Here is a 24841-nt window from a genome sequence, read left to right as displayed (position 1 = left end):
CACCCGACATACACACACACGCACAAACACACACACACACACAGAGGCGGACAGAATACTCCTCTGAGCTGCAGTATGTAGCACTTGTCGGTGACTCAGTCACGAGGCAGCCCCCCCTCTGCCCCCCCCCCCGAGTGGACACTGCTGCATGGTCATTAATTCAGCTGTGCCTCCTACACCAGGCCGCAAGCCAGGACACCGGGGGAGGGAGCGAGGGAGGGGGGGAGGAGTCATTAGCGTTGGAGGTGGTGGAGGAGAGGAGGAGGACGAGAGGCTAGGAATAGTATCTGGGAGGAGACGACGGTGACCCGGCGCTCAGATATTTGGGGAGGCGGGGGGGGGGGGGGGGGGGGGGGGGGCGGGCACACGCACACACAGCTCAGGCTGCGATGGAGACCGCGTGTCCGCTGAGAGGAAAGCGCGAACGCCTCCTTTCCACCTCCGACCACAACCTCTCCGTCCGTAACGGGGCGATCGCCGATCGATCGGCGGCCTTTGAGCGGGCGAACGCTCGCCTTTTTTTCCATCACGAATCCCGCGGTGATGATGAGGACGTCCAAGGAATGACGGTTGTCGGATTGAGGCGTGGAGGAGCAGGCTCGTCTCAGCGTTGTTGTATGGGCACCTTTTTAGAAATCTTGCAAACATGAGGCATCTCTTACTGTAAATAAATAGTAGACTCCCCAGCATTCATAGCGGGCACAGTAATATTGCTTTCACTAGTGTGTCTCGTGTGTGTGTGTGTGTGTGTGTGTGTGTGTGTGTGTGTGTGTGTGGTGTGCGGGCGCGTGTGTGTTCGCGTGGGTACGGTTGACCGTCTAGTCCGAGCCAGCAGATTGATTTCTCTAGTTCTGGATGTTCCCCATGCCGTTTCCTCACACTCCCAGGATCACCTGTGACTCATCGCTGCTGAGTTCCCCCAGCCAATCAGCTTCCAGCTCTCTCCCCCTCCGCCGGGAGCTTTCTTCCCTCCGCAAAGTCGGACACAATGCCGTGTGTTACACAACTCCTCAAGGTTGTTTGTGTGTGGTGTGTGTGTGTGTGTGTGTGTGTGTGTGTATGTGTGTGTGTCTGCCTGTTTACTCGCCCGTGTCGTTGCGGCCTCATTCTCTAGATGTCCGACCCCCTTTCAAACGCCTTTGAACAAAGGCCTCTCTTTCTCCACCCCTGCTCGACGGGGAAAACACAACATGGCATGGACACCCTCTCTCTTTATCTCTCTCTCTCTCTCTCTCTACCCCCCTCTCTCTCTCTGTCTTTCTCCCTCTCTCTCTCTCTCTCTCTCTCTCTCTCTCTACCCCCCCCCCTCTCTCTCTGTCTGTCTCTCTCTCTCTCTCTCTCTCTCTTTCTCTACCCCCCCTCTCTCTCTGTCTCTCTCTCTCTCTCTCTCTCTACCCCCCCCCCTCTACCCCCCCCCCTCTCTCTGTCTTTCTCTCTCTCTCTCTCTACCCCCCCCCCCCTCTCTCTCTGTCTTTCTCTCCCTCTCTCTCTCTCTCTCTCTCTCTCTCTCTCTCTCTCTCTCTCTCTCTCTCTCTCTCTCTCTCTCTCTCTGCCTCTGCTGCCTTAGTTCTTGCTGAGCTCCTGTCGATAGCCAGCCCCGGTGTGATGGATGTCTCTAAGTGTTATTGGTCCGTGAGTCATGTTGGGGTTTCACTGTCGGTGACAGTTTTATTTCCTGTCCCGCTGGGGGCCGGGAGGTTTCTCCTGAGGGGTCCTCGCCCGCTGGGGGCCGGGAGGTTTCTCCTGAGGGGTCCTCGCCAGCTGCCGGCTCCAAACGCAGCACGCCGCCGCCCATGACCTCCGTTCCCTTGCTGTCACGTCAAATTAGGAAATTGCAGTCTTATTTTGAATTGTGAGAAAGTTTGAATTAGCAGATGATTGACTTAATCTGTCTCTCTCTCTCTCTCTCTCTCTCTCTCTCTGTCTGTCTGTCTCTTCTCTCTCTCTCTCTCTCTCTCTCTCCCTCTCTCTCTCTTTGTCTGCCTCTCTCTGTCTGTCTCTCTCTCTCTCTCTCTCTCTCTCTCTCTCTCCCCCCCCCCCCCAGGGGTTTGTGGATGCTGTGGGGCCCTCAGGCCCCGCTACAAGAGACTGGTGGACAACATCTTCCCAGAAGACCCGGAGGTGAGGACTCTCCCCGTCCTCGCACACACAGGACAGCACGTACACACACAGTACAGCACGTACACACACAGGACAGCACGTACACACACAGGACAGCGCGTACACACACAGGACAGCGCGTACACACACAGGACAGCGCGTACACACACAGGACAGCACGTACACACACAGGACAGCACGTACACACACAGGACAGCACGTACACACACAGGACAGCACGTACACACACAGGACAGCACGTACACACACAGGACAGCACGTACACACACAGGACAGCACGTACACACACAGGACAGCGCGTACACACACAGGACAGCACGTACACACACAGGACAGCACGAACACACACAGGACAGCACGAACACACACAGGACAGCACGAACACACACAGGACAGCACGTACACACACAGGACAACGCGTACACACAGGACAGCACGTACACACACAGGACAGCACGTACACACACAGGACAGCGCGTACACACACAGGACAGCGCGTACACACGCAGGACAGCGCGTACACACGCAGGACAGCGCGTACACACGCAGGACAGCGCGTACACACACAGGACAGCGCGTACACACACAGGACCTGTCCTCGCCTGGACCTCAGCCTCAGAATAGAACAGAGCGTTTATTTTCCCATATGTATCAAGAACAGGTGCAGGTATATTGGAATTCTTGTGATCGCTTGTCTTTACAATATCTTATCAGCACTAATCAGTTCCTCATTCCGGGCCTAGGTACGCAGCTGTACATTATATGGTTCCCAGTTTGGCAACCTACTATCCGTAGTCTAGCAGTCTCGCAGTCTTATCAAATAGATCCTCATCTACGTATTCCGTCTAATCACGGATGGCGGTAGCGATGATTGAGAATGGCAAAGAGAGGAAAAATAAATTTTAGTTTGAGACGCGCCCCAGTCATGACCGTCACCGTGGCAGCCGGGACCAGCTGTGTGCGTGAGTGCGTGCGTCAGTGCGTGCACGCCTGAACACCAGAGACCTGGTTTATCAGAGTGTGTGTGCGTGAGTGCGTGCGTGTGTGGCCCAAAAACGTCCTGTTTCTAATTTGGTTTCCAGGCTTCAGAGGACAGGACGCTGTAACTAACCTCATCCCCTCAGTTAGCGAGTAACAGCCTCTCTTAACATCATGCAGTTATACCCACAGCACAAGAGCACCTGCTTCTGAGGCCTTGTGTGTGTTACTTCTTTCATTGTCTGTATTTATACTGACTGCCAAAGACAAATATTCATTACATGTACATTTAATGGACAATAAATACATTTAATGGACAATAAATACATTTAATGGACAATAAATACATTTAATGGACAATAAAGTACATTCAAGTATACAAGTGACACCAGTCGTCACGGTGCTCGAACAAGGAAGAAATCATTTGTGTGTGTGTGTGTGTGTGTGTGTGTGTGTGTGTGTGTGTGTGTGTGTGTGTGTGTGTGTGTGTGTGTGTGTGTGTGTGTGTGTGTGTGTGTGTGTGTGTGTGTGTGTGTGTGTGTGTGTGTGTGTGTGTGTGGCCGTGTAAGACGATTGTGATTGGTTTAAAGAAACACAGTGCTTCCCTCATCAGAACGATAACCAGACCCTTATCCAGCACCCGGTCAGCGTAAACACAGCGTGGAGGAAGGGCTGGCTCTGTGAGCCCAGGGTCAGCGTAAACACAGCGTGGAGGAAGGTGTGAGCCCAGGGTCAGCGTAAACACAGCGTGGAGGAAGGTGTGAGCCCAGGGTCAGCGTAAACACAGCGTGGAGGAAGGTGTGAGCCCAGGGTCAGCGTAAACACAGCGTGGAGGAAGGTGTGAGCCCAGGGTCAGCGTAAACACAGCGTGGAGGAAGGTGTGAGCCCAGGGTCAGCGTAAACACAGCGTGGAGGAAGGTGTGAGCCCAGGGTCAGCGTAAACACAGCGTGGAGGAAGGTGTGAGCCCAGGGTCAGCGTAAACACAGCGTGGAGGAAGGTGTGAGCCCAGGGTCAGCGTAAACACAGCGTGGAGGAAGGTGTGAGCCCAGGGTCAGCGTAAACACAGCGTGGAGGAAGGTGTGAGCCCAGGGTCAGCGTAAACACAGCGTGGAGGAAGGTGTGAGCCCAGGGTCAGCGTAAACACAGCGTGGAGGAAGGTGTGAGCCCAGGGTCAGCGTAAACACAGCGTGGAGGAAGGTGTGAGCCCAGGGTCAGCGTAAACACAGCGTGGAGGAAGGTGTGAGCCCAGGGTCAGCGTAAACACAGCGTGGAGGAAGGTGTGAGCCCAGGGTCAGCGTAAACACAGCGTGGAGGAAGGTGTGAGCCCAGGGTCAGCGTAAACACAGCGTGGAGGAAGGTGTGAGCCCAGGGTCAGCGTAAACACAGCGTGGAGGAAGGTGTGAGCCCAGGGTCAGCGTAAACACAGCGTGGAGGAAGGTGTGAGCCCAGGGTCAGCGCAAACACAGCGTGGAGGAAGGTGTGAGCCCAGGGTCAGCGTAAACACAGCGTGGAGGAAGGTGTGAGCCCAGGGTCAGCGTAAACACAGCGTGGAGGAAGGTCTGGCTCTCTGAGCCCAGGGTCAGCGTAAACACAGCGTGGAGGAAGGTCTGGCTCTGTGAGCCCAGGGTCAGCGTAAACACAGCGTGGAGGAAGGGCTGTCTCTGTGAGCCCAGGGTCAGCGTAAACACAGCGTGGAGGAAGGTCTGGCTCTGTAAGCCCAGGGTCTCTGTGGACTTGGTCGGCGTCTGCAGTCGAGACTTTAAGCACTCCAGTCCAGCAGGAAGTGGGTGGAGGCGGGGGGAGAGGGAGACTGGACTCTGATCTAGTTATGCTGAGCGTTAAAGCCCAGGAGCTCCAGCTATACAGCAGAAATGTCATGAGTGTGTTATATAAAGTGTGTGTGTGTTTGAAAATGACTGAGTTTGTACAAAAGAGAGTGGACACACAATAGAGCACCCCTTTGGCTGAATCCAAATTCATCCCTTGCCCCTAACACTTAATTTTGCGCGTTCACATAGGGGTAGGGTCGTCCCAATCCTTGAGGGTGTAGGGGTAAGGGTGAGGGCTACATAGCCCTCGAAACGGAGATTCTTCAGACCCTCACTTCAAACCAAGGGCTATGAGCAAGCAACAAAAGAACGCTACACATTTCCGAAATACTACTGTTGGGTCATGGAATGTAATTTTAAGATGTTTGTCCCATTTCATAGCCCCCCCCCCCCCCCCTCAGTGGTAGAGAGGGTCGTCCAATGATCGTAGGGTCGGTGGTTCGATTCCCGCCTCCTGTCACATGTCAAAGTGTCCTTGGGCAAGGCACTGAACCCCAAATTGCTCCAATGTGTGTGTGAATGGGTGAATAAGAGGCCTTCATTGTAAAGCGCTTTGGATAAAAGCATTATATAAGTGCAGTCCATTTACCATGTCTCCTCTCTCTTTCTCTGTTTCTGTGTCTCTCCTCTCTCTCTGCTTCTCTCTCTCTCTCCCCTCTCCAGGATGGACTGGTGAAGGCCAACATGGAGAAGCTGACATTCTACGCTCTGTCGGCCCCGGAGAAGCTGGACCGCATCGGAGCCTACCTGTCCGAGAGGCTGTCCCGGGACGTGGCTCGCCACCGCTACGGGTCAGCGCACCTCCCGCCCACTCTGGGTCCTAGAGTTCTCTCAGAACCAGAACCCTGGTGGCTCGCTATGAACACGTGTATTAGTTAACATGTTGTGCAACACGATTGACGTCTCGCCCCTTGTGAATGAAACAAAGGAGGCATAGGGAAGCACTTTTCTCAATGAATACGTATGGTATATGGCAGATATTTGGTTCATACACAGGTTAGCTGTATAGAACGTCTAATGAACATATTAACAGAGGTGACATCTCCCTGCCCATTGTCCAACTCAAGGCCACGCCTCCAACAAGCCCAATTCTTCTCATTGGCTACTGCAGCTATAATGTGCTGTCCGTTTGAGCAAGCCAGGGACACGCCTCAAGCTGTAGAATGGTCTGGAAAGCAGAAACTTCCCTGAGCAGAATGAGACTGTGCTTTTACTGAGAGACACAATGTAGGTATTTTGTGTACATACAAAGCAACATACATGGCGATGGTAAACAATCGTCCTGGTGATGGACGCATGGACAGGCTGGTTTAATAGCTCCCCCTCCGCTTTCATTGAGTGGGAGATAATTCAATGTTTTAGGTTCCAAGAAGCACATAGGAGGTTCTAAGCAGCACATATGAGGTTCTAAGCAGCACACAGTAGGTTCCAAGCAGCACATAGGAGGTTCTACTGTAAGCAGTACATACTGTAGGAGGTTCTAAGCAGCACATAGGAGGTTCTAAGCAGCACATAGTGGGCACATTAATCCGTGGGCCGGGTGTGTGTTGTGGTGGTTAAGATGTAACTAGGCTGTGTGGGTGGGTTGGAGTTGTTGAGCTAAGTGTGCGTGTGTATTTGTGTTGTTTTATGTATTCTGTAATTCATTGTTTAATGTTTGTATTTGTGTTATAGGACCCCCTCGAAAATGAGATGATACATCTCAAGGGGCTATCCTCAATAAATAAATTCAAAATTCACATAGGAGGTTCCAAGCAGCACATAGGTGGTTCTAAGCAGCACATGGGAGGTTTTAAGCAGCACATATGTTTTTCTAAGCAATTCCGGAGCAGTACATAAAAGGTTGTAAGCAGTTTCTAAGCAGTACATAGGAGATTATAAGCAATACACAGTCTGAACACATTGCAAGTTGTACGCAGCACAAGGCAGGTCTTAAGCAGTATCCAAGCTTTAATTTGTATTTAGCAGAACATAGCGTTAGAAGTTAATTAGTATTTAGCAGAACATAGCATGTTAGAAGTATTAATTAGTACTGAGGAAAACAGCATGTGAGAAGTTAATTAGTACTGAGCAGAACATAGCATGTTAGAAGTATTAATTAGTATTGAGCAGAACATAACATGTTGAAGTATTAATTAGTACTGAGGAGAACATAGCATGTTAGAAGTATTAATTAGTACTGAGGAGAACATAGCATGTTAGAAGTATTAATTAGTACTGAGGAGAACATAGCATGTTAGAAGTATTAATTAGTACTGAGGAGAAAATAGCATGTTAGAAGTATTAATTAGTACTGAGGAGAACATAGCATGTTAGAAGTATTAATTAGTACTGAGGAGAACATGGCATGTTAGAAGTACTTATAGTAGCAGTACAGCGTGTTAGGAGCAGTACACAGCAGGTTTTAAGTCCCTCCCTCTCCCAGCTACGTGTGCATCGCCATGGAGGCACTGGACCAGCTGCTGATGGCGTGCCACTGCCAGAGCATCAACCTGTTTGTGGAGAGCTTCCTGAAGATGGTCCGCAAGCTGCTGGAGTCCGACAAGCCCAACCTGCAGATCCTTGGAACCAACTCGGTGAGTAGAGGGCAGACCTCTAGAGGGCAGAAGTCTGTTGTCTGAAAGCACCCATGTTCAACTGGAGGTTTAGTTAAGATAAAAGTTGCACATTCTTGTTCTTTTGTTCAACCTAAGTTTTGCCAGCAACCCGTCTCTAGATTTACAACTGAGCGTGTTTTTATGCGGAGGCATTATGGTTTCGGGTTGTCCGTACGTACGTCCGTCCGTACGATGTTTGTTAATGCAATATCTCGGGAACGCATTGACGGAATTTCTTCCCCTTTGGTACAAATGTTCACTGGCACTCAAGGATGAACTGCTTAGATCGTGGGGGTCAAAGGTCAAGGGTCACTGTGACCTCCCAAAAGGCGTTTTTGGCCTGGTGAACACGATATCTCAGGAATGGCTTGACAGAATGTGTTCATATTTGGCCAAAATGTCCAATTGGACTGAATGAAGAACTGATTCGATTTTGGTGGTCAAAGTTCAAGGTCACTGTGACCTCACAAAATGTGTTTTTGGCCTGATGAACACAATATCTCAAGAAAGGCTTAACGCGGTTTTTCTATTTATTTTTCTATTTCTTTTTTTTAGCATATTTGTAAAAAATCTGACCAGTTAAATGATCAATCAATAATGATTATTGTTTTATAAAAAATAATAATATAATAATCACAGGAAATAGAATCGCTGCAGATGTCACCGCGCCCAGGGTGCATCGTTACCCTGGTTCCCAATTTAGCTGCTGGCCTTTGTGTCCCCCAGCCATTGGTTTAATTGGCCTTCTAATTGAATATTCATCATGTGGGGTTCCCCCCCGGGAAGCTTTCTCGCGGTGGGTATCTGGCCTGTTGTTAACAGGAAGCGTTCCCCTGGTGGGCATCCTGGAGTGTGAGCGCTCAGTTAAAATGTCACCGCGCTACAGTTGAGCTGACATTTCAGCAAAGGGGAAAGGGACTCTAGTATGATGCTTAATGCCACTGCTTTCTCCGCATTTCACTGGGATTAATTGAAGGTATTGATCATGGGAGTCATATGTTTGACAGCAGGCATGGCCCTCAGAGGGCTGAGTCAGGCTTATTCCATTCTTCTCCAGTTAGCGCTGAGAAATTGATATCCTCCCTGAGTCATTTACTCTTCACTATTACAATGAAGATTCACCCCCTCATTTCTCTCCACCTCTCCTTCCTTCCCCTAATCTTCCTCTCTCTCTCCCTCTCTCTCTCTCTCCCCCTCCCTCTTTCTCTCTCTCTCTCCCTCCCTCTCTCTCTCTCTCTCTCTCCTCAGTTTGTGAAGTTCGCCAACATTGAGGAGGATACGGCGTCCTACCATCGCAGCTACGACTTCTTTGTGTCGCGCTTCAGCGAGATGTGCCACTCCAACTACGAGGACCCAGACATCCGCACCAAGTGAGTGACTGAGGCCTCAGAACAGCCTCCTCTCCTCTCCTCTCCTCTCCTCTCCTCTCCTCTCCTCTCCTCTCCTCTCCTCTCCTCTCCTCTCCTCTCCTCTCCTCTCCTCTCCTCTCCTCTCCTCTCCTCTCCTCTCCTCTCCTGGCTGGGAGACTCAGAGCAGCCTCCCCTCCTCTCCTGGGCTCTGATTCTTTATACTCTCAGAAACATTCTATACGTGTTTAATTATGCTTAAGAAGTTGACGAGACTATTGTTTGTTTGTTTGATTGGTTGGTTGAGTGTCAGGTTAATTGGTTGGTTGAGTGTCAGGTTAATTGGTTGGTTGAGTGACAGGTTAATTGGTTGGTTGAGTGACAGGTTAATTGGTTGGTTAAGTGACAGGTTAATTGGTTGGTTGAGTGTCAGGTTAATTGTCCCCCACACTGGCGGGGTGGGTTCGTCCGTTCGTTCATTTATCTGTTCATTTGTTCATTCGTTCATTTGTCCTATGAGATGTACCTAACCACCCTCCACTTGGAGTGCTAGCCACTGTTCATTTTTCCCATTGCCAAGACATAATATTGCACAGTATTATTGCTTTGTACACAAATATTATTGCATTGTACACAAAAAACTATAGTTTGTGTCTCAGTCCATTCTACTTAATCTGCTTTTCAAATCCATAGAGTTCAGTACATGTTAGCTTGTAGCCGGCTGGTGCTATGAGCTTGTATTAAGCTAGCTACAGGTATGAGCCTTCTATGAACTAGCTATGAGCCTGCTGTGAGCTAGCTATGGGCCTGCTATGAGCTAGCTATGAGCCTGCTGTGAGCTAGCTATGAGCTAGCTATGAGCCTGCTATGAACTAGCTATGAGCCTGCTGTGAGCTAGCTATGAACTAGCTATGGGCCTGCTATGAACTAGCTATGAGCCTGCTGTGAGCTAGCTATGAGCTAGCTATGAGCTAGCTATGAACTAGCTATGGGCCTGCTATGAACTAGCTATGAGCCTGCTATGAGCCTGTTATGAGCTAGCTATGAGCCTGCTATGAACTAGCTATGAGCCTGCTATGAGCTAGCTATGAGCCTGTTATGAGCTAGCTATGAGCTAGCTATGAACTAGCTATGGGCCTGTTATGAGCTAGCTATGAACTAGCTATGAGCCTGTTATGAGCTAGCTATGAGCCTGCTATGAACTAGCTATGAGCCTGCTATGAGCTAGCTATGAGCCTGTTATGAGCTAGCTATGAGCTAGCTATGAGCTAGCTATGAACTAGCTATGAGCCTGTTATGAGCTAGCTATGAGCCTGCTATGAACTAGCTATGAGCCTGCTATGAACTAGCTATGAGCCTGCTATGAGCTAGCTATGAGCCTGCTATGAACTAGCTATGAGCCTGTTATGAGCTAGCTATGAGCCTGTTATGAGCTAGCTATGAGCCTGCTATGAGCCTGTTATGAGCTAGCTATGAGCCTGTTATGAGCCTGTTATGAGCTAGCTATGAGCCTGTTATGAGCTAGCTATGAACTAGCTATGAGCCTGTTATGAGCTAGCTATGAGCCTGCTATGAGCTAGCTATGAGCCTGATATGAGCTAGCTATGAGCCTGCTATGAACTAGCTATGAGCCTGTTATGAGCTAGCTATGAGCCTGTTATGAGCTAGCTATGAACTAGCTATGGGCCTGCTATGAACTAGCTATGAGCCTGCTATGAGCCTGCTATGAGCCTGTTATGAGCTAGCTATGAGCCTGTTATGAGCTAGCTATGAGCCTGTTATGAGCTAGCTATGAGCCTGCTATGAGCCTGTTATGAGCTAGCTATGAGCCTGCTATGAGCCTGTTATGAACTAGCTATGAGCCTGCTATGAGCTAGCTATGAGCCTGTTATGAGCTTGCTATGAGCCTGCTATGAGCTAGCTATGAGCTGGCTATGAGCCTGTTATGAGCTAGCTATGAGCTGGCTATGAGCCTGTTATGAGCCTGTTATGAGCTTGCTATGAGCCTGTTATGAGCTAGCTATGAGCCTGCTATGAGCCTGCTATGAGCTAGCTATGAGCTGGCTATGAGTTAGCTACAGTATGAGTCAGCAACCAGGGAAAATTCCCAATCTCCCCCGTGTTGCTGATTGGCTCTCAAGAGGCACACTCTGGAACGTGGCCACACCTCCAAACTTTTATTTTTTTGCTCTGCCATCAACCAACACCAAATGATAATAGTTTTTCTAACTGCTGTAGCAGAGCCAAACAGCAGTCTTCATAGGGGATCTCAGTCACATATCCCTCTCGATTCATCATAGCAATAGAACAATATTTAAATGCTCATAATCTCATGACAATCTTCCGTAAAGCGTGAATGTTTATCGTCATCATTGCCCTTTGGACGCCCCTCCATTCTCTTATATTTTTCTGTTCATCTTCTTATTCCTGAAGTCCCCTGAAATTGGTTGATTGGTTGACTATTTGATTGATTGGTTGGCTGGTTGATTGACTGGTTGGATGATTGGTTGGCTGGTTGATTGACTGGCTGGTTGATTGGTTGGCTGGTTGGTTGATTGACTGATTGCCTCCTGCTCTGTAGGATCCGCATGGCTGGTATCAAGGGTCTGCAGGGGGTGGTGAGGAAGACGGTGAACGATGAGCTGCAGGCCAACATCTGGGATCCCCAGCACATGGACAAGATCGTCCCCTCGCTGCTCTTCAACCTGCACAGCCGGGAGGGCACCGAGAGGTGAGGGGTCAGGGGTCACACCCGGAAGTCTAGTGGTGAACTGATGTGTCTAGGTGAGAGAGAGAGAGTATTGTATTATATTCTGGATGCTCTGTCAATATTGTTCACCTGACATTCATGATAAAGCATAAAGCATATTGAATTGAAATAGAGAGAGAGAAAGAGAGAGAGAGAGAGAGAGAGAGAGAGAGAGAGAGAGATGCATACACATGACACACTGATGTCTGGGATGCTCCGATTGTCGTCCGGTTCTCACTCCAAATGACTGGATTGGGGGTCGCCAAATTGGCTGATGGCAAAAGCCGATCTCTCCAGTCTATTCTAGCGGGTTAGCTTGACATAGATACAAGTTACATTACAAACCTGGATGCTACAAGCTAAATGATAGAGAGAGTAATGGGTCAGTTCAATTCAGAATGGGAAATAGTGACTCTAATCAAAGCAGGTGAGGGTATAAATACAGACCTGTTTGATGTAATGTAGCTTGATCTTGAGTTGAATAACATTAACAATGTCCAACAACCATTTCTCCCTGGATAGATTTCAGTGTGAAACACAAGGAATTTAATATTAAAGGTCACAGAAAACGTTTTAGCTGTGACCAGCAGCTCCATCACGTTTTAAAGGACACATGAAATGCAAATTTTCAACAATTTAAAATAAGTCTTTGGGGTCCCCTATACATGTCTTTGAGTATTTTACAAGAAAATACCACTCGGATTGAGTGTTATATCAAGCCCAATATGCCTATTTTGAGCTGCGCTCCAAACCGCCAGGATTGAGGGTATTTTTTTTCCTATGCAAATGAGCTGCCCCTCCTCCACGCCCACTCCGTGATGTCATTCCATTGAGAACGAAAGCGTAAGAGAGTGAAGCTACGATACTGAAACAGTTTTGCGGTGCAAAATATCATATCAATATCATTCAACATCGAATCCTTACATTTACTTTCACATTTGCTGTCCTACGGTCCAACGATTGCAGCTAGCCAGCTGGGTTTTCTGCATTTCGCCACCCACAACAAAATGAATGGGTTGTCTTACCTGATCGTTTGTGTGTTAGTAGGGCCATCAGAGACTCAAATGCAAAAACACTGAAAAAGGGAGTTTTGCATTTTATGTGTCCTTTAAATCCTTTACACAGTGAATATTGAACTGAAGCTTGACTTTTAATCTGTCAGAAATATTGCACTTTGCACACACCATATTCTTACTGTATTGCTGCTGTACTGCTTTGAACTGTTTTTATGCCTCCGCCAGGCGATAGCTAGAAGATAGATAGAAGATGACGGAATCTATTCCCCTTTGGTAGAGATTTTGCTATTCAAATGTCAAAGGTCAAGGTCACCATGACATCACAAAAGGCACTTTTGAACGCTAATGCTAGCTAGCTAACGATAATGCTAATGCTAGCTAGCTAATGCTAATTATAATTCTAATTCTAACAGTAATGCTAGCTTTAGTTAGCTAGCATTAGTGTTAGTGTTAGCGTTAGCATTATAGTTATCATTAGCGTTAGCTAGCTAGCATTAGCGTTAGGGTTAGGTTAGTTAGGTTAACTGCAACTTGCATATTTCTCTCAACCCCATCCTCTCTCTCTCCTCTCTCTCCTTTCCTCCCTCTCTCCCTCCCCTCTGTCTCTCTCTCCAGTCGCTCCCCCTCTCCCCTGCAGGCGTCTGAGAAGGAGAAGGAGAGTCCTGCCGAGCTGACGGAGCGCTGCTTCAGAGAGCTGCTGGGCCGCGCCGCCTACGGCAACATCAAGAACGCCGTCACGCCCGTCCTCATGTGAGCCCCCCCCCCCCAACACACACACACACACAACCCCGTCACGCCCGTCCTCATGTGAGCCCCCCCTCGCACACACACAAACACCCCCCCCCTCGTCCTCTCTGCTCCGTCCCTCTGTCCTGCTCACCTCCTCTGTTCTGGGTGTGTTTATATAGTTCACCTCCTCCTCTGTTCTGGGTGTGTTTATATAGTTCACCTCCTCCTCTGTTCTGGGTGTGTTTATATAGTTCACCTCCTCCTCTGTTCTGGGTGTGTTTATATAGTTCATTTCCTCCTCTGTTCTGGGTGTGTTTATATAGTTCATCTCCTCCTCTGTTCTGTGTGTGTTTATATTGTTCACCTCCTCCTCTGTTCTGTGTGTGTTTATATAGTTCACCTCCTCTGTTCTGTGTGTGTTTATATAGTTCACCTCCTCTGTTCTGGGTGTGTTTATATAGTTCACCTCCTCTGTTCTGGGTGTGTTTATATAGTTCACCTCCTCCTCTGTTCTGGGTGTGTTTATATAGTTCACCTCCTCTGTTCTGGGTGTGTTTATATAGTTCACCTCCTCCTCTGTTCTGGGTGTGTTTATATAGTTCACCTCCTCCTCTATTCTGGGTGTGTTTATATAGTTCACCTCCTCTGTTCTGGGTGTGTTAATATAGTTCACCTCCTCTGTTCTGGGTGTGTTTATATAGTTCACCTCCTCCTCTGTTCTGGGTGTGTTTATATAGTTCACCTCCTCTGTTCTGGGTGTGTTTATATAGTTCACTTCCTCCTCTGTTCTGGGTGTGTTTATATAGTTCACCTCCTCTGTTCTGGGTGTGTTTATATAGTTCACCTCCTCCTCTGTTCTGGGTGTGTTTATATAGTTCACCTCCTCTGTTCTGGGTGTGTTTATATAGTTCACCTCCTCCTCTGTTCTGGGTGTGTTTGTATAGTTCACCTCCTCCTCTGTTCTGGGTGTGTTTATATAGTTCATCTCCTCCTCTGTTCTGGGTGTGTTTATATAGTTCACCTCCTCCTCTGTTCTGGGTGTGTTTATATAGTTCACCTCCTCCTCTGTTCTGGGTGTGTTTATATAGTTCACCTCCTCCTCTGTTCTGGGTGTGTTTATATAGTTCACCTCCTCTGTTCTGGGTGTGTTTATATAGTTCACCTCCTCCTCTGTTCTGGGTGTGTTTATATAGTTCACCTCCTCTGTTCTGGGTGTGTTTATATAGTTCACCTCCTCTGTTCTGGGTGTGTTTATATAGTTCACCTCCTCCTCTGTTCTGGGTGTGTTTATATAGTTCACCTCCTCCTCTGTTCTGGGTGTGTTTATATAGTTCACCTCCTCCTCTGTTCTGGGTGTGTTTATATAGTTTACCTCCTCCTCTGTTTTGGGTGTGTTTATATAGTTCACCTCCTCCTCTGTTCTGGGTGTGTTTATATAGTTCACCTCCTCTATTCTGGGTGTGTTAATATAGTTCACCTCTGTTTTGGGTGTGTTTATATAGTTCACCTCCTCCTCTGTTCTGGGTGTGTTTATATAGTTCACCTCCTCTGTTCTGGGTGTGTTTATATAGTTCACCTCCTCTGTTCTGGGTGTGTTTATATAGTTCACCTCCTCCTCTGTTCTGGGTGTGTTTATATAGTTCACCTCCTCTGTTCTGGGTGTGTTTATATAGTTCATCTCCTCCTCTGTTCTTGGTGTGTTTATATAGTTCACCTCCTCCTCTGTTCTGGGTGTGTTTATATAGTTCACCTCCTCCTCTCTTCTGGGTGTGTTTATATAGTTCACCTCCTCTGTTCTGGGTGTGTTTATATAGTTCACCTCCTCCTCTGTTCTGGGTGTGTTTATATAGTTCACCTCCTCCTCTGTTCTGGGTGTGTTTATATAGTTCACCTCCTCCTCTGTTCTGTGTGTGTTTATATAGTTCACCTCCTCCTCTGTTCTGGGTGTGTTTATATAGTTCACCTCCTCTGTTCTGGGTGTGTTTATATAGTTCACCTCCTCTGTTCTGGGTGTGTTTATATAGTTCACCTCCTCCTCTGTTCTGTGTGTGTTTATATAGTTCACCTCCTCCTCTGTTCTGGGTGTGTTTACATAGTTCACCTCCTCCTCTGTTCTGTGTGTGTTTATATAGTTCACCTCCTCCTCTGTTCTGGGTGTGTTTATATAGTTCACCTCCTCCTCTGTTCTGGGTGTGTTTATATAGTTCACCTCCTCCTCTGTTCTGGGTGTGTTTATATAGTTCACCTCCTCCTCTGTTCTGGGTGTGTTTATATAGTTCACCTCCTCCTCTGTTCTGGGTGTGTTTATATAGTTCACCTCCTCTGTTCTGGGTGTGTTTATATAGTTCACCTCCTCCTCTGTTCTGGGTGTGTTTATATAGTCCACCTCCTCTATTCTGGGTGTGTTTATATAGTTCACCTCCTCCTCTGTTCTGGGTGTGTTTATATAGTTCACCTCCTCCTCTGTTCTGGGTGTGTTTATATAGTTCACCTCCTCTATTCTGGGTGTGTTTATATAGTTCACCTCCTCTGTTCTGGGTGTGTTTATATAGTTCATCTCCTCCTCTGTTCTGGGTGTGTTTATATAGTTCACCTCCTCTGTTCTGGGTGTGTTTATATAGTTCACCTCCTCTATTCTGGGTGTGTTTATATAGTTCACCTCCTCCTCTGTTCTGGGTGTGTTTATATAGTTCACCTCCTCTGTTCTGGGTGTGTTTATATAGTTCACCTCCTCCTCTGTTCTGGGTGTGTTTATATAGTTCACCTCCTCTGTTCTGGGTGTGTTTATATAGTTCACCTCCTCCTCTGTTCTGGGTGTGTTTATATAGTTCACCTCCTCCTCTGTTCTGGGTGTGTTTATATAGTTCACCTCCTCCTCTGTTCTGGGTGTGTTTATATAGTTCACCTCCTCCTCTGTTCTGGGTGTGTTTATATAGTTCACCTCCTCCTCTGTTCTGTGTGTGTTTATATAGTTCACCTCCTCCTCTGTTCTGGGTGTGTTTATATAGTTCACCTCCTCTGTTCTGGGTGTGTTTATATAGTTCACCTCCTCTGTTCTTGGTGTGTTTATATAGTTCACCTCCTCTGTTCTGGGTGTGTTTATATAGTTCACCTCCTCCTCTGTTCTGGGTGTGTTTATATAGTTCACCTCCTCCTCTGTTCTGGGTGTGTTTATATAGTTCACCTCCTCCTCTGTTCTGGGTGTGTTTATATAGTTCACCTCCTCTGTTCTGGGTGTGTTTATATAGTTCATCTCCTCCTCTGTTCTGGGTGTGTTTATATAGTTCACCTCCTCTGTTCTGGGTGTGTTAATATAGTTCATCTCCTCCTCTGTTCTGGGTGTGTTTATATAGTTCACCTCCTCTGTTCTGGGTGTGTTTATATAGTTCACCTCCTCTGTTCTAGGTGTGTTTATATAGTTCACCTCCTCCTCTGTTCTGGGTGTGTTTATATAGTTCACCTCCTCCTCTGTTCTGGGTGTGTTTATATAGTTCACCTCCTCTGTTCTGGGTGTGTTTATATAGTTCACCTCCTCCTCTGTTCTATGTGTGTTTATATAGTTCACCTCCTCCTCAGTTCTGGGTGTGTTTATATAGTTCACCTCCTCCTCTGTTCTGGGTGTGTTTATATAGTTCACCTCCTCTATTCTGGGTGTGTTGTTCACCTCCTCTGTTCTGGGTGTGTTTATATAGTTCACCTCCTCCTCTGTTCTGGGTGTGTTTATATAGTTCACCTCCTCTGTTCTGGGTGTGTTTATATAGTTCACCTCCTCCTCTGTTTTGGGTGTGTTTATATAGTTCACCTCCTCCTCTGTTCTGGGTGTGTTTATATAGTTCACCTCCTCTGTTCTTGGTGTGTTTATATAGTTCACCTCCTCCTCTGTTCTGGGTGTGTTTATATAGTTCACCTCCTCCTCTGTTCTGGGTGTGTTTATATAGTTCACCTCCTCTGTTCTGGGTGTGTTTATATAGTTCACCTCCTCTGTTCTGTGTGTGTTTACATAGTTCACCTCCTCCTCTGTTCTGGGTGTGTTTACATAGTTCACCTCCTCCTCTGTTCTGGGTGTGTTTATATAGTTCACCTCCTCTGTTTTGTGTGTGTTTACATAGTTCACCTCCTCCTCTGTTCTGGGTGTGTTTACATAGTTCACCTCCTCCTCTGTTCTGGGTGTGTTTATATAGTTCACCTCCTCCTCTGTTCTGGGTGTGTTTATATAGTTCACCTCCTCCTCTGTTCTGGGTGTGTTTATATAGTTCACCTCCTCCTCTGTTCTGGGTGTGTTTATATAGTTCACCTCCTCCTCTGTTCTGGGTGTGTTTATATAGTTCACCTCCTCCTCTGTTCTGGGTGTGTTTATATAGTTCACCTCCTCCTCTCTTCTGGGTGTGTTTATATAGTTCACCTCCTCCTCTGTTCTGGGTGTGTTTATATAGTTCACCTCCTCCTCTGTTCTGGGTGTGTTTATATAGTTCACCTCCTCCTCTGTTCTGGGTGTGTTTATATAATTCACCTCCTCCTCTGTTCTGGGTGTGTTTATATAGTTCACCTCCTCTATTCTGGGTGTGTTTATATAGTTCACCTCCTCCTCTGTTCTGGGTGTGTTTATATAGTTCACCTCCTCTGTTCTGGGTGTGTTTATATAGTTCACCTCCTCTGTTCTGGGTGTGTTTATATAGTTCACCTCCTCCTCTGTTCTGGGTGTGTTTATATAGTTCACCTCCTCTGTTCTGGGTGTGTTTATATAGTTCACCTCCTCTGTTCTGGGTGTGTTTATATAGTTCACCTCCTCTGTTCTGGGTGTGTTTATATAGTTCACCTCCTCCTCTGTTCTGGGTGTGTTTATATAATTCACCTCCTCCTCTGTTCTGGGTGTGTTTATATAGTTCACCTCCTCTGTTCTGGGTGTGTTTATATAGTTCACCTCCTCCTCTGTTCTGTGTGTGTTTATATAGTTCACCTCCTTTGTTCTGGGTGTGATAGTTCACCTCCTCCTCTGTTCTGGGTGTGTTTATATAGTTCACCTCCTCCTCTGTTCTGGGTGTGTTTATATAGTTCACCTCCTCTGTTCTGGGTGTGTTTATATAGTTCACCTCCTCTGTTCTGGGTGTGTTTATATAGTTCACCTCCTCCTCTGTTCTGGGTGTGTTTATATAGTTCACCTCCTCTATTCTGGGTGTGTTAATATAGTTCACCTCTGTTTTGGGTGTGTTTATATAGTTCACCTCCTCCTCTGTTCTGGGTGTGTTTATATAGTTCACCTCCTCTGTTCTGGGTGTGTTTATATAGTTCACCTCCTCTGTTCTGGGTGTGTTTATATAGTTCACCTCCTCCTCTGTTCTGGGTGTGTTTATATAGTTCACCTCCTCTGTTCTGGGTGTGTTTATATAGTTCATCTCCTCCTCTGTTCTTGGTGTGTTTATATAGTTCACCTCCTCCTCTGTTCTGGGTGTGTTTATATAGTTCACCTCCTCCTCTCTTCTGGGTGTGTTTATATAGTTCACCTCCTCTGTTCTGGGTGTGTTTATATAGTTCACCTCCTCCTCTGTTCTGGGTGTGTTTATATAGTTCACCTCCTCCTCTGTTCTTGGTGTGTTTATATAGTTCACCTCCTCCTCTGTTCTGTGTGTGTTTATATAGTTCACCTCCTCCTCTGTTCTGGGTGTGTTTATATAGTTCACCTCCTCTGTTCTGGGTGTGTTTATATAGTTCACCTCCTCTGTTCTGGGTGTGTTTATATAGTTCACCTCCTCCTCTGTTCTGTGTGTGTTTATATAGTTCACCTCCTCCTCTGTTCTGGGTGTGTTTACATAGTTCACCTCCTCCTCTGTTCTGTGTGTGTTTATATAGTTCACCTCCTCCTCTGTTCTGGGTGTGTTTATATAGTTCACCTCCTCCTCTGTTCTGGGTGTGTTTATATAGTTCACCTCCTCCTCTGTTCTGGGTGTGTTTATATAGTTCACCTCCTCCTCTGTTCTGGGTGTGTTTATATAGTTCACCTCCTCTGTTCTGGGTGTGTTTATATAGTTCACCTCCTCCTCTGTTCTGGGTGTGTTTATATAGTTCACCTCCTCCTCTATTCTGGGTGTGTTTATATAGTTCACCTCCTCTGTTCTGGGTGTGTTAATATAGTTCACCTCCTCTGTTCTGGGTGTGTTTATATAGTTCACCTCCTCCTCTGTTCTGGGTGTGTTTATATAGTTCACCTCCTCTGTTCTGGGTGTGTTTATATAGTTCACTTCCTCCTCTGTTCTGGGTGTGTTTATATAGTTCACCTCCTCTGTTCTGGGTGTGTTTATATAGTTCACCTCCTCCTCTGTTCTGGGTGTGTTTATATAGTTCACCTCCTCTGTTCTGGGTGTGTTTATATAGTTCACCTCCTCCTCTGTTCTGGGTGTGTTTGTATAGTTCACCTCCTCCTCTGTTCTGGGTGTGTTTATATAGTTCATCTCCTCCTCTGTTCTGGGTGTGTTTATATAGTTCACCTCCTCCTCTGTTCTGGGTGTGTTTATATAGTTCACCTCCTCCTCTGTTCTGGGTGTGTTTATATAGTTCACCTCCTCCTCTGTTCTGGGTGTGTTTATATAGTTCACCTCCTCTGTTCTGGGTGTGTTTATATAGTTCACCTCCTCCTCTGTTCTGGGTGTGTTTATATAGTTCACCTCCTCTGTTCTGGGTGTGTTTATATAGTTCACCTCCTCTGTTCTGGGTGTGTTTATATAGTTCACCTCCTCCTCTGTTCTGGGTGTGTTTATATAGTTCACCTCCTCCTCTGTTCTGGGTGTGTTTATATAGTTCACCTCCTCCTCTGTTCTGGGTGTGTTTATATAGTTTACCTCCTCCTCTGTTTTGGGTGTGTTTATATAGTTCACCTCCTCCTCTGTTCTGGGTGTGTTTATATAGTTCACCTCCTCTATTCTGGGTGTGTTAATATAGTTCACCTCTGTTTTGGGTGTGTTTATATAGTTCACCTCCTCCTCTGTTCTGGGTGTGTTTATATAGTTCACCTCCTCTGTTCTGGGTGTGTTTATATAGTTCACCTCCTCTGTTCTGGGTGTGTTTATATAGTTCACCTCCTCCTCTGTTCTGGGTGTGTTTATATAGTTCACCTCCTCTGTTCTGGGTGTGTTTATATAGTTCATCTCCTCCTCTGTTCTTGGTGTGTTTATATAGTTCACCTCCTCCTCTGTTCTGGGTGTGTTTATATAGTTCACCTCCTCCTCTCTTCTGGGTGTGTTTATATAGTTCACCTCCTCTGTTCTGGGTGTGTTTATATAGTTCACCTCCTCCTCTGTTCTGGGTGTGTTTATATAGTTCACCTCCTCCTCTGTTCTGGGTGTGTTTATATAGTTCACCTCCTCCTCTGTTCTGTGTGTGTTTATATAGTTCACCTCCTCCTCTGTTCTGGGTGTGTTTATATAGTTCACCTCCTCTGTTCTGGGTGTGTTTATATAGTTCACCTCCTCTGTTCTGGGTGTGTTTATATAGTTCACCTCCTCCTCTGTTCTGTGTGTGTTTATATAGTTCACCTCCTCCTCTGTTCTGGGTGTGTTTACATAGTTCACCTCCTCCTCTGTTCTGTGTGTGTTTATATAGTTCACCTCCTCCTCTGTTCTGGGTGTGTTTATATAGTTCACCTCCTCCTCTGTTCTGGGTGTGTTTATATAGTTCACCTCCTCCTCTGTTCTGGGTGTGTTTATATAGTTCACCTCCTCCTCTGTTCTGGGTGTGTTTATATAGTTCACCTCCTCTGTTCTGGGTGTGTTTATATAGTTCACCTCCTCCTCTGTTCTGGGTGTGTTTATATAGTCCACCTCCTCTATTCTGGGTGTGTTTATATAGTTCACCTCCTCCTCTGTTCTGGGTGTGTTTATATAGTTCACCTCCTCCTCTGTTCTGGGTGTGTTTATATAGTTCACCTCCTCTATTCTGGGTGTGTTTATATAGTTCACCTCCTCTGTTCTGGGTGTGTTTATATAGTTCATCTCCTCCTCTGTTCTGGGTGTGTTTATATAGTTCACCTCCTCTGTTCTGGGTGTGTTTATATAGTTCACCTCCTCTATTCTGGGTGTGTTTATATAGTTCACCTCCTCCTCTGTTCTGGGTGTGTTTATATAGTTCACCTCCTCTGTTCTGGGTGTGTTTATATAGTTCACCTCCTCCTCTGTTCTGGGTGTGTTTATATAGTTCACCTCCTCTGTTCTGGGTGTGTTTATATAGTTCACCTCCTCCTCTGTTCTGGGTGTGTTTATATAGTTCACCTCCTCCTCTGTTCTGGGTGTGTTTATATAGTTCACCTCCTCCTCTGTTCTGGGTGTGTTTATATAGTTCACCTCCTCCTCTGTTCTGGGTGTGTTTATATAGTTCACCTCCTCCTCTGTTCTGGGTGTGTTTATATAGTTCACCTCCTCTGTTCTGGGTGTGTTTATATAGTTCACCTCCTCCTCTGTTCTGGGTGTGTTTATATAGTTCACCTCCTCTGTTCTGGGTGTGTTTATATAGTTCACCTCCTCCTCTGTTCTGGGTGTGTTTATATAGTTCACCTCCTCCTCTGTTCTGGGTGTGTTTATATAGTTCACCTCCTCCTCTGTTCTGGGTGTGTTTATATAGTTCACCTCCTCTGTTCTGGGTGTGTTTATATAGTTCATCTCCTCCTCTGTTCTGGGTGTGTTTATATAGTTCACCTCCTCTGTTCTGGGTGTGTTAATATAGTTCATCTCCTCCTCTGTTCTGGGTGTGTTTATATAGTTCACCTCCTCTGTTCTGGGTGTGTTTATATAGTTCACCTCCTCTGTTCTAGGTGTGTTTATATAGTTCACCTCCTCCTCTGTTCTGGGTGTGTTTATATAGTTCACCTCCTCCTCTGTTCTGGGTGTGTTTATATAGTTCACCTCCTCTGTTCTGGGTGTGTTTATATAGTTCACCTCCTCCTCTGTTCTATGTGTGTTTATATAGTTCACCTCCTCCTCAGTTCTGGGTGTGTTTATATAGTTCACCTCCTCCTCTGTTCTGGGTGTGTTTATATAGTTCACCTCCTCTATTCTGGGTGTGTTGTTCACCTCCTCTGTTCTGGGTGTGTTTATATAGTTCACCTCCTCCTCTGTTCTGGGTGTGTTTATATAGTTCACCTCCTCTGTTCTGGGTGTGTTTATATAGTTCACCTCCTCCTCTGTTCTGGGTGTGTTTATATAGTTCACCTCCTCCTCTGTTCTGGGTGTGTTTATATAGTTCACCTCCTCTGTTCTTGGTGTGTTTATATAGTTCACCTCCTCCTCTGTTCTGGGTGTGTTTATATAGTTCACCTCCTCCTCTGTTCTGGGTGTGTTTATATAGTTCACCTCCTCTGTTCTGGGTGTGTTTATATAGTTCACCTCCTCTGTTCTGTGTGTGTTTACATAGTTCACCTCCTCCTCTGTTCTGGGTGTGTTTACATAGTTCACCTCCTCCTCTGTTCTGGGTGTGTTTATATAGTTCACCTCCTCTGTTTTGTGTGTGTTTACATAGTTCACCTCCTCCTCTGTTCTGGGTGTGTTTACATAGTTCACCTCCTCCTCTGTTCTGGGTGTGTTTATATAGTTCACCTCCTCCTCTTTTCTGGGTGTGTTTATATAGTTCACCTCCTCCTCTGTTCTGGGTGTGTTTATATAGTTCACCTCCTCCTCTGTTCTGGGTGTGTTTATATAGTTCACCTCCTCCTCTGTTCTGGGTGTGTTTATATAGTTCACCTCCTCCTCTGTTCTGGGTGTGTTTATATAGTTCACCTCCTCCTCTCTTCTGGGTGTGTTTATATAGTTCACCTCCTCCTCTGTTCTGGGTGTGTTTATATAGTTCACCTCCTCCTCTGTTCTGGGTGTGTTTATATAGTTCACCTCCTCTGTTCTGGGTGTGTTTATATAATTCACCTCCTCCTCTGTTCTGGGTGTGTTTATATAGTTCACCTCCTCTATTCTGGGTGTGTTTATATAGTTCACCTCCTCCTCTGTTCTGGGTGTGTTTATATAGTTCACCTCCTCTGTTCTGGGTGTGTTTATATAGTTCACCTCCTCTGTTCTGGGTGTGTTTATATAGTTCACCTCCTCCTCTGTTCTGGGTGTGTTTATATAGTTCACCTCCTCTGTTCTGGGTGTGTTTATATAGTTCACCTCCTCTGTTCTGGGTGTGTTTATATAGTTCACCTCCTCTGTTCTGAATGTGTTTATATAGTTCACCTCCTCCTCTGTTCTGGGTGTGTTTATATAATTCACCTCCTCCTCTGTTCTGGGTGTGTTTATATAGTTCACCTCCTCTGTTCTGGGTGTGTTTATATAGTTCACCTCCTCCTCTGTTCTGTGTGTGTTTATATAGTTCACCTCCTTTGTTCTGGGTGTGATAGTTCACCTCCTCCTCTGTTCTGGGTGTGTTTATATAGTTCACCTCCTCCTCTGTTCTGGGTGTGTTTATATAGTTCACCTCCTCTGTTCTGGGTGTGTTTATATAGTTCACCTCCTCTGTTCTGGGTGTGTTTATAAAGTTCACCTCCTCCTCTGTTCTGGGTGTGTTTATATAGTTCACCTCCTCCTCTGTTCTGGGTGTGTTTATATAGTTCACCTCCTCCTCTGTTCTGGGTGTGTTTATATAGTTCACCTCCTCTGTTCTGGGTGTGTTTATATAGTTCACCTCCTCTGTTCTGGGTGTGTTTATATAGTTCACCTCCTCCTCTGTTCTGTGTGTGTTTATATAGTTCACCTCCTCCTCTGTTCTGTGTGTGTTTATATAGTTCACCTCCTCTGTTCTGGGTGTGTTTATATAGTTCACCTCCTCCTCTGTTCTGTGTGTGTTTATATAGTTCACCTCCTCCTCTGTTCTGGGTGTGTTTATATAGTTCACCTCCTCCTCTGTTCTGGGTGTGTTTATATAGTTCACCTCCTCTGTTCTGGGTGTGTTTATATAGTTCACTTCCTCTGTTCTGTGTGTGTTTATATAGTTAACCTCCTCTGTTCTGGGTGTGTTTATATAGTTCACCTCCTCCTCTGTTCTGTGTGTGTTTATATAGTTCACCTCCTCCTCTGTTCTGGGTGTGTTTATATAGTTCACCTCCTCCTCTGTTCTGGGTGTGTTTATATAGTTCACCTCCTCCTCTGTTCTGGGTGTGTTTATATAGTTCACCTCCTCTGTTCTGGGTGTGTTTATATAGTTCACCTCCTCCTCTGTTCTGGGTGTGTTTATATAGTTCACCTCCTCTGTTCTGGGTGTGTTTATATAGTTCACCTCCTCTGTTCTGGGTGTGTTTATATAGTTCACCTCCTCCTCTGTTCTGGGTGTGTTTATATAGTTCACCTCCTCTGTTCTGGGTGTGTTTATATAGTTCACCTCCTCTGTTCTGGGTGTGTTTATATAGTTCACCTCCTCTGTTCTGGGTGTGTTTATATAGTTCACCTCCTCCTCTGTTCTGGGTGTGTTTATATAATTCACCTCCTCCTCTGTTCTGGGTGTGTTTAT

At 46.3% G+C, this 24841-nt stretch overlaps 1 protein-coding gene across 1 annotated transcript in view; it reads left to right on the top strand.

Moving 5' to 3' along the window:
• The first annotated feature begins 2044 nt into the window (after positions 1–2044).
• Positions 2045–24841, top strand: part of LOC311321764 (protein EFR3 homolog B) — a 44372-nt gene continuing 21575 nt past the window's right edge. Inside the window, exons 1-6 of the mRNA XM_084453774.1 lie at positions 2045–2121; positions 5593–5720; positions 7355–7505; positions 8775–8896; positions 11454–11603; positions 13253–13387. Of these exons, the coding sequence (XP_084309900.1) occupies positions 5614–5720; positions 7355–7505; positions 8775–8896; positions 11454–11603; positions 13253–13387 (665 nt within the window). The 5' untranslated portion in view covers positions 2045–2121; positions 5593–5613. The remainder of the gene's footprint in view (positions 2122–5592; positions 5721–7354; positions 7506–8774; positions 8897–11453; positions 11604–13252; positions 13388–24841) is intronic.

The sequence above is a fragment of the Borostomias antarcticus genome, assembly GCF_949987555.1.
Source record: "Borostomias antarcticus genome assembly, chromosome: 19".
NCBI classification, from domain to species: Eukaryota; Metazoa; Chordata; class Actinopteri; order Stomiiformes; family Stomiidae; genus Borostomias; species Borostomias antarcticus.
Note: the sequence above shows the minus strand (reverse complement) of the source record. Positions and strands in the feature narration are given on the sequence as shown.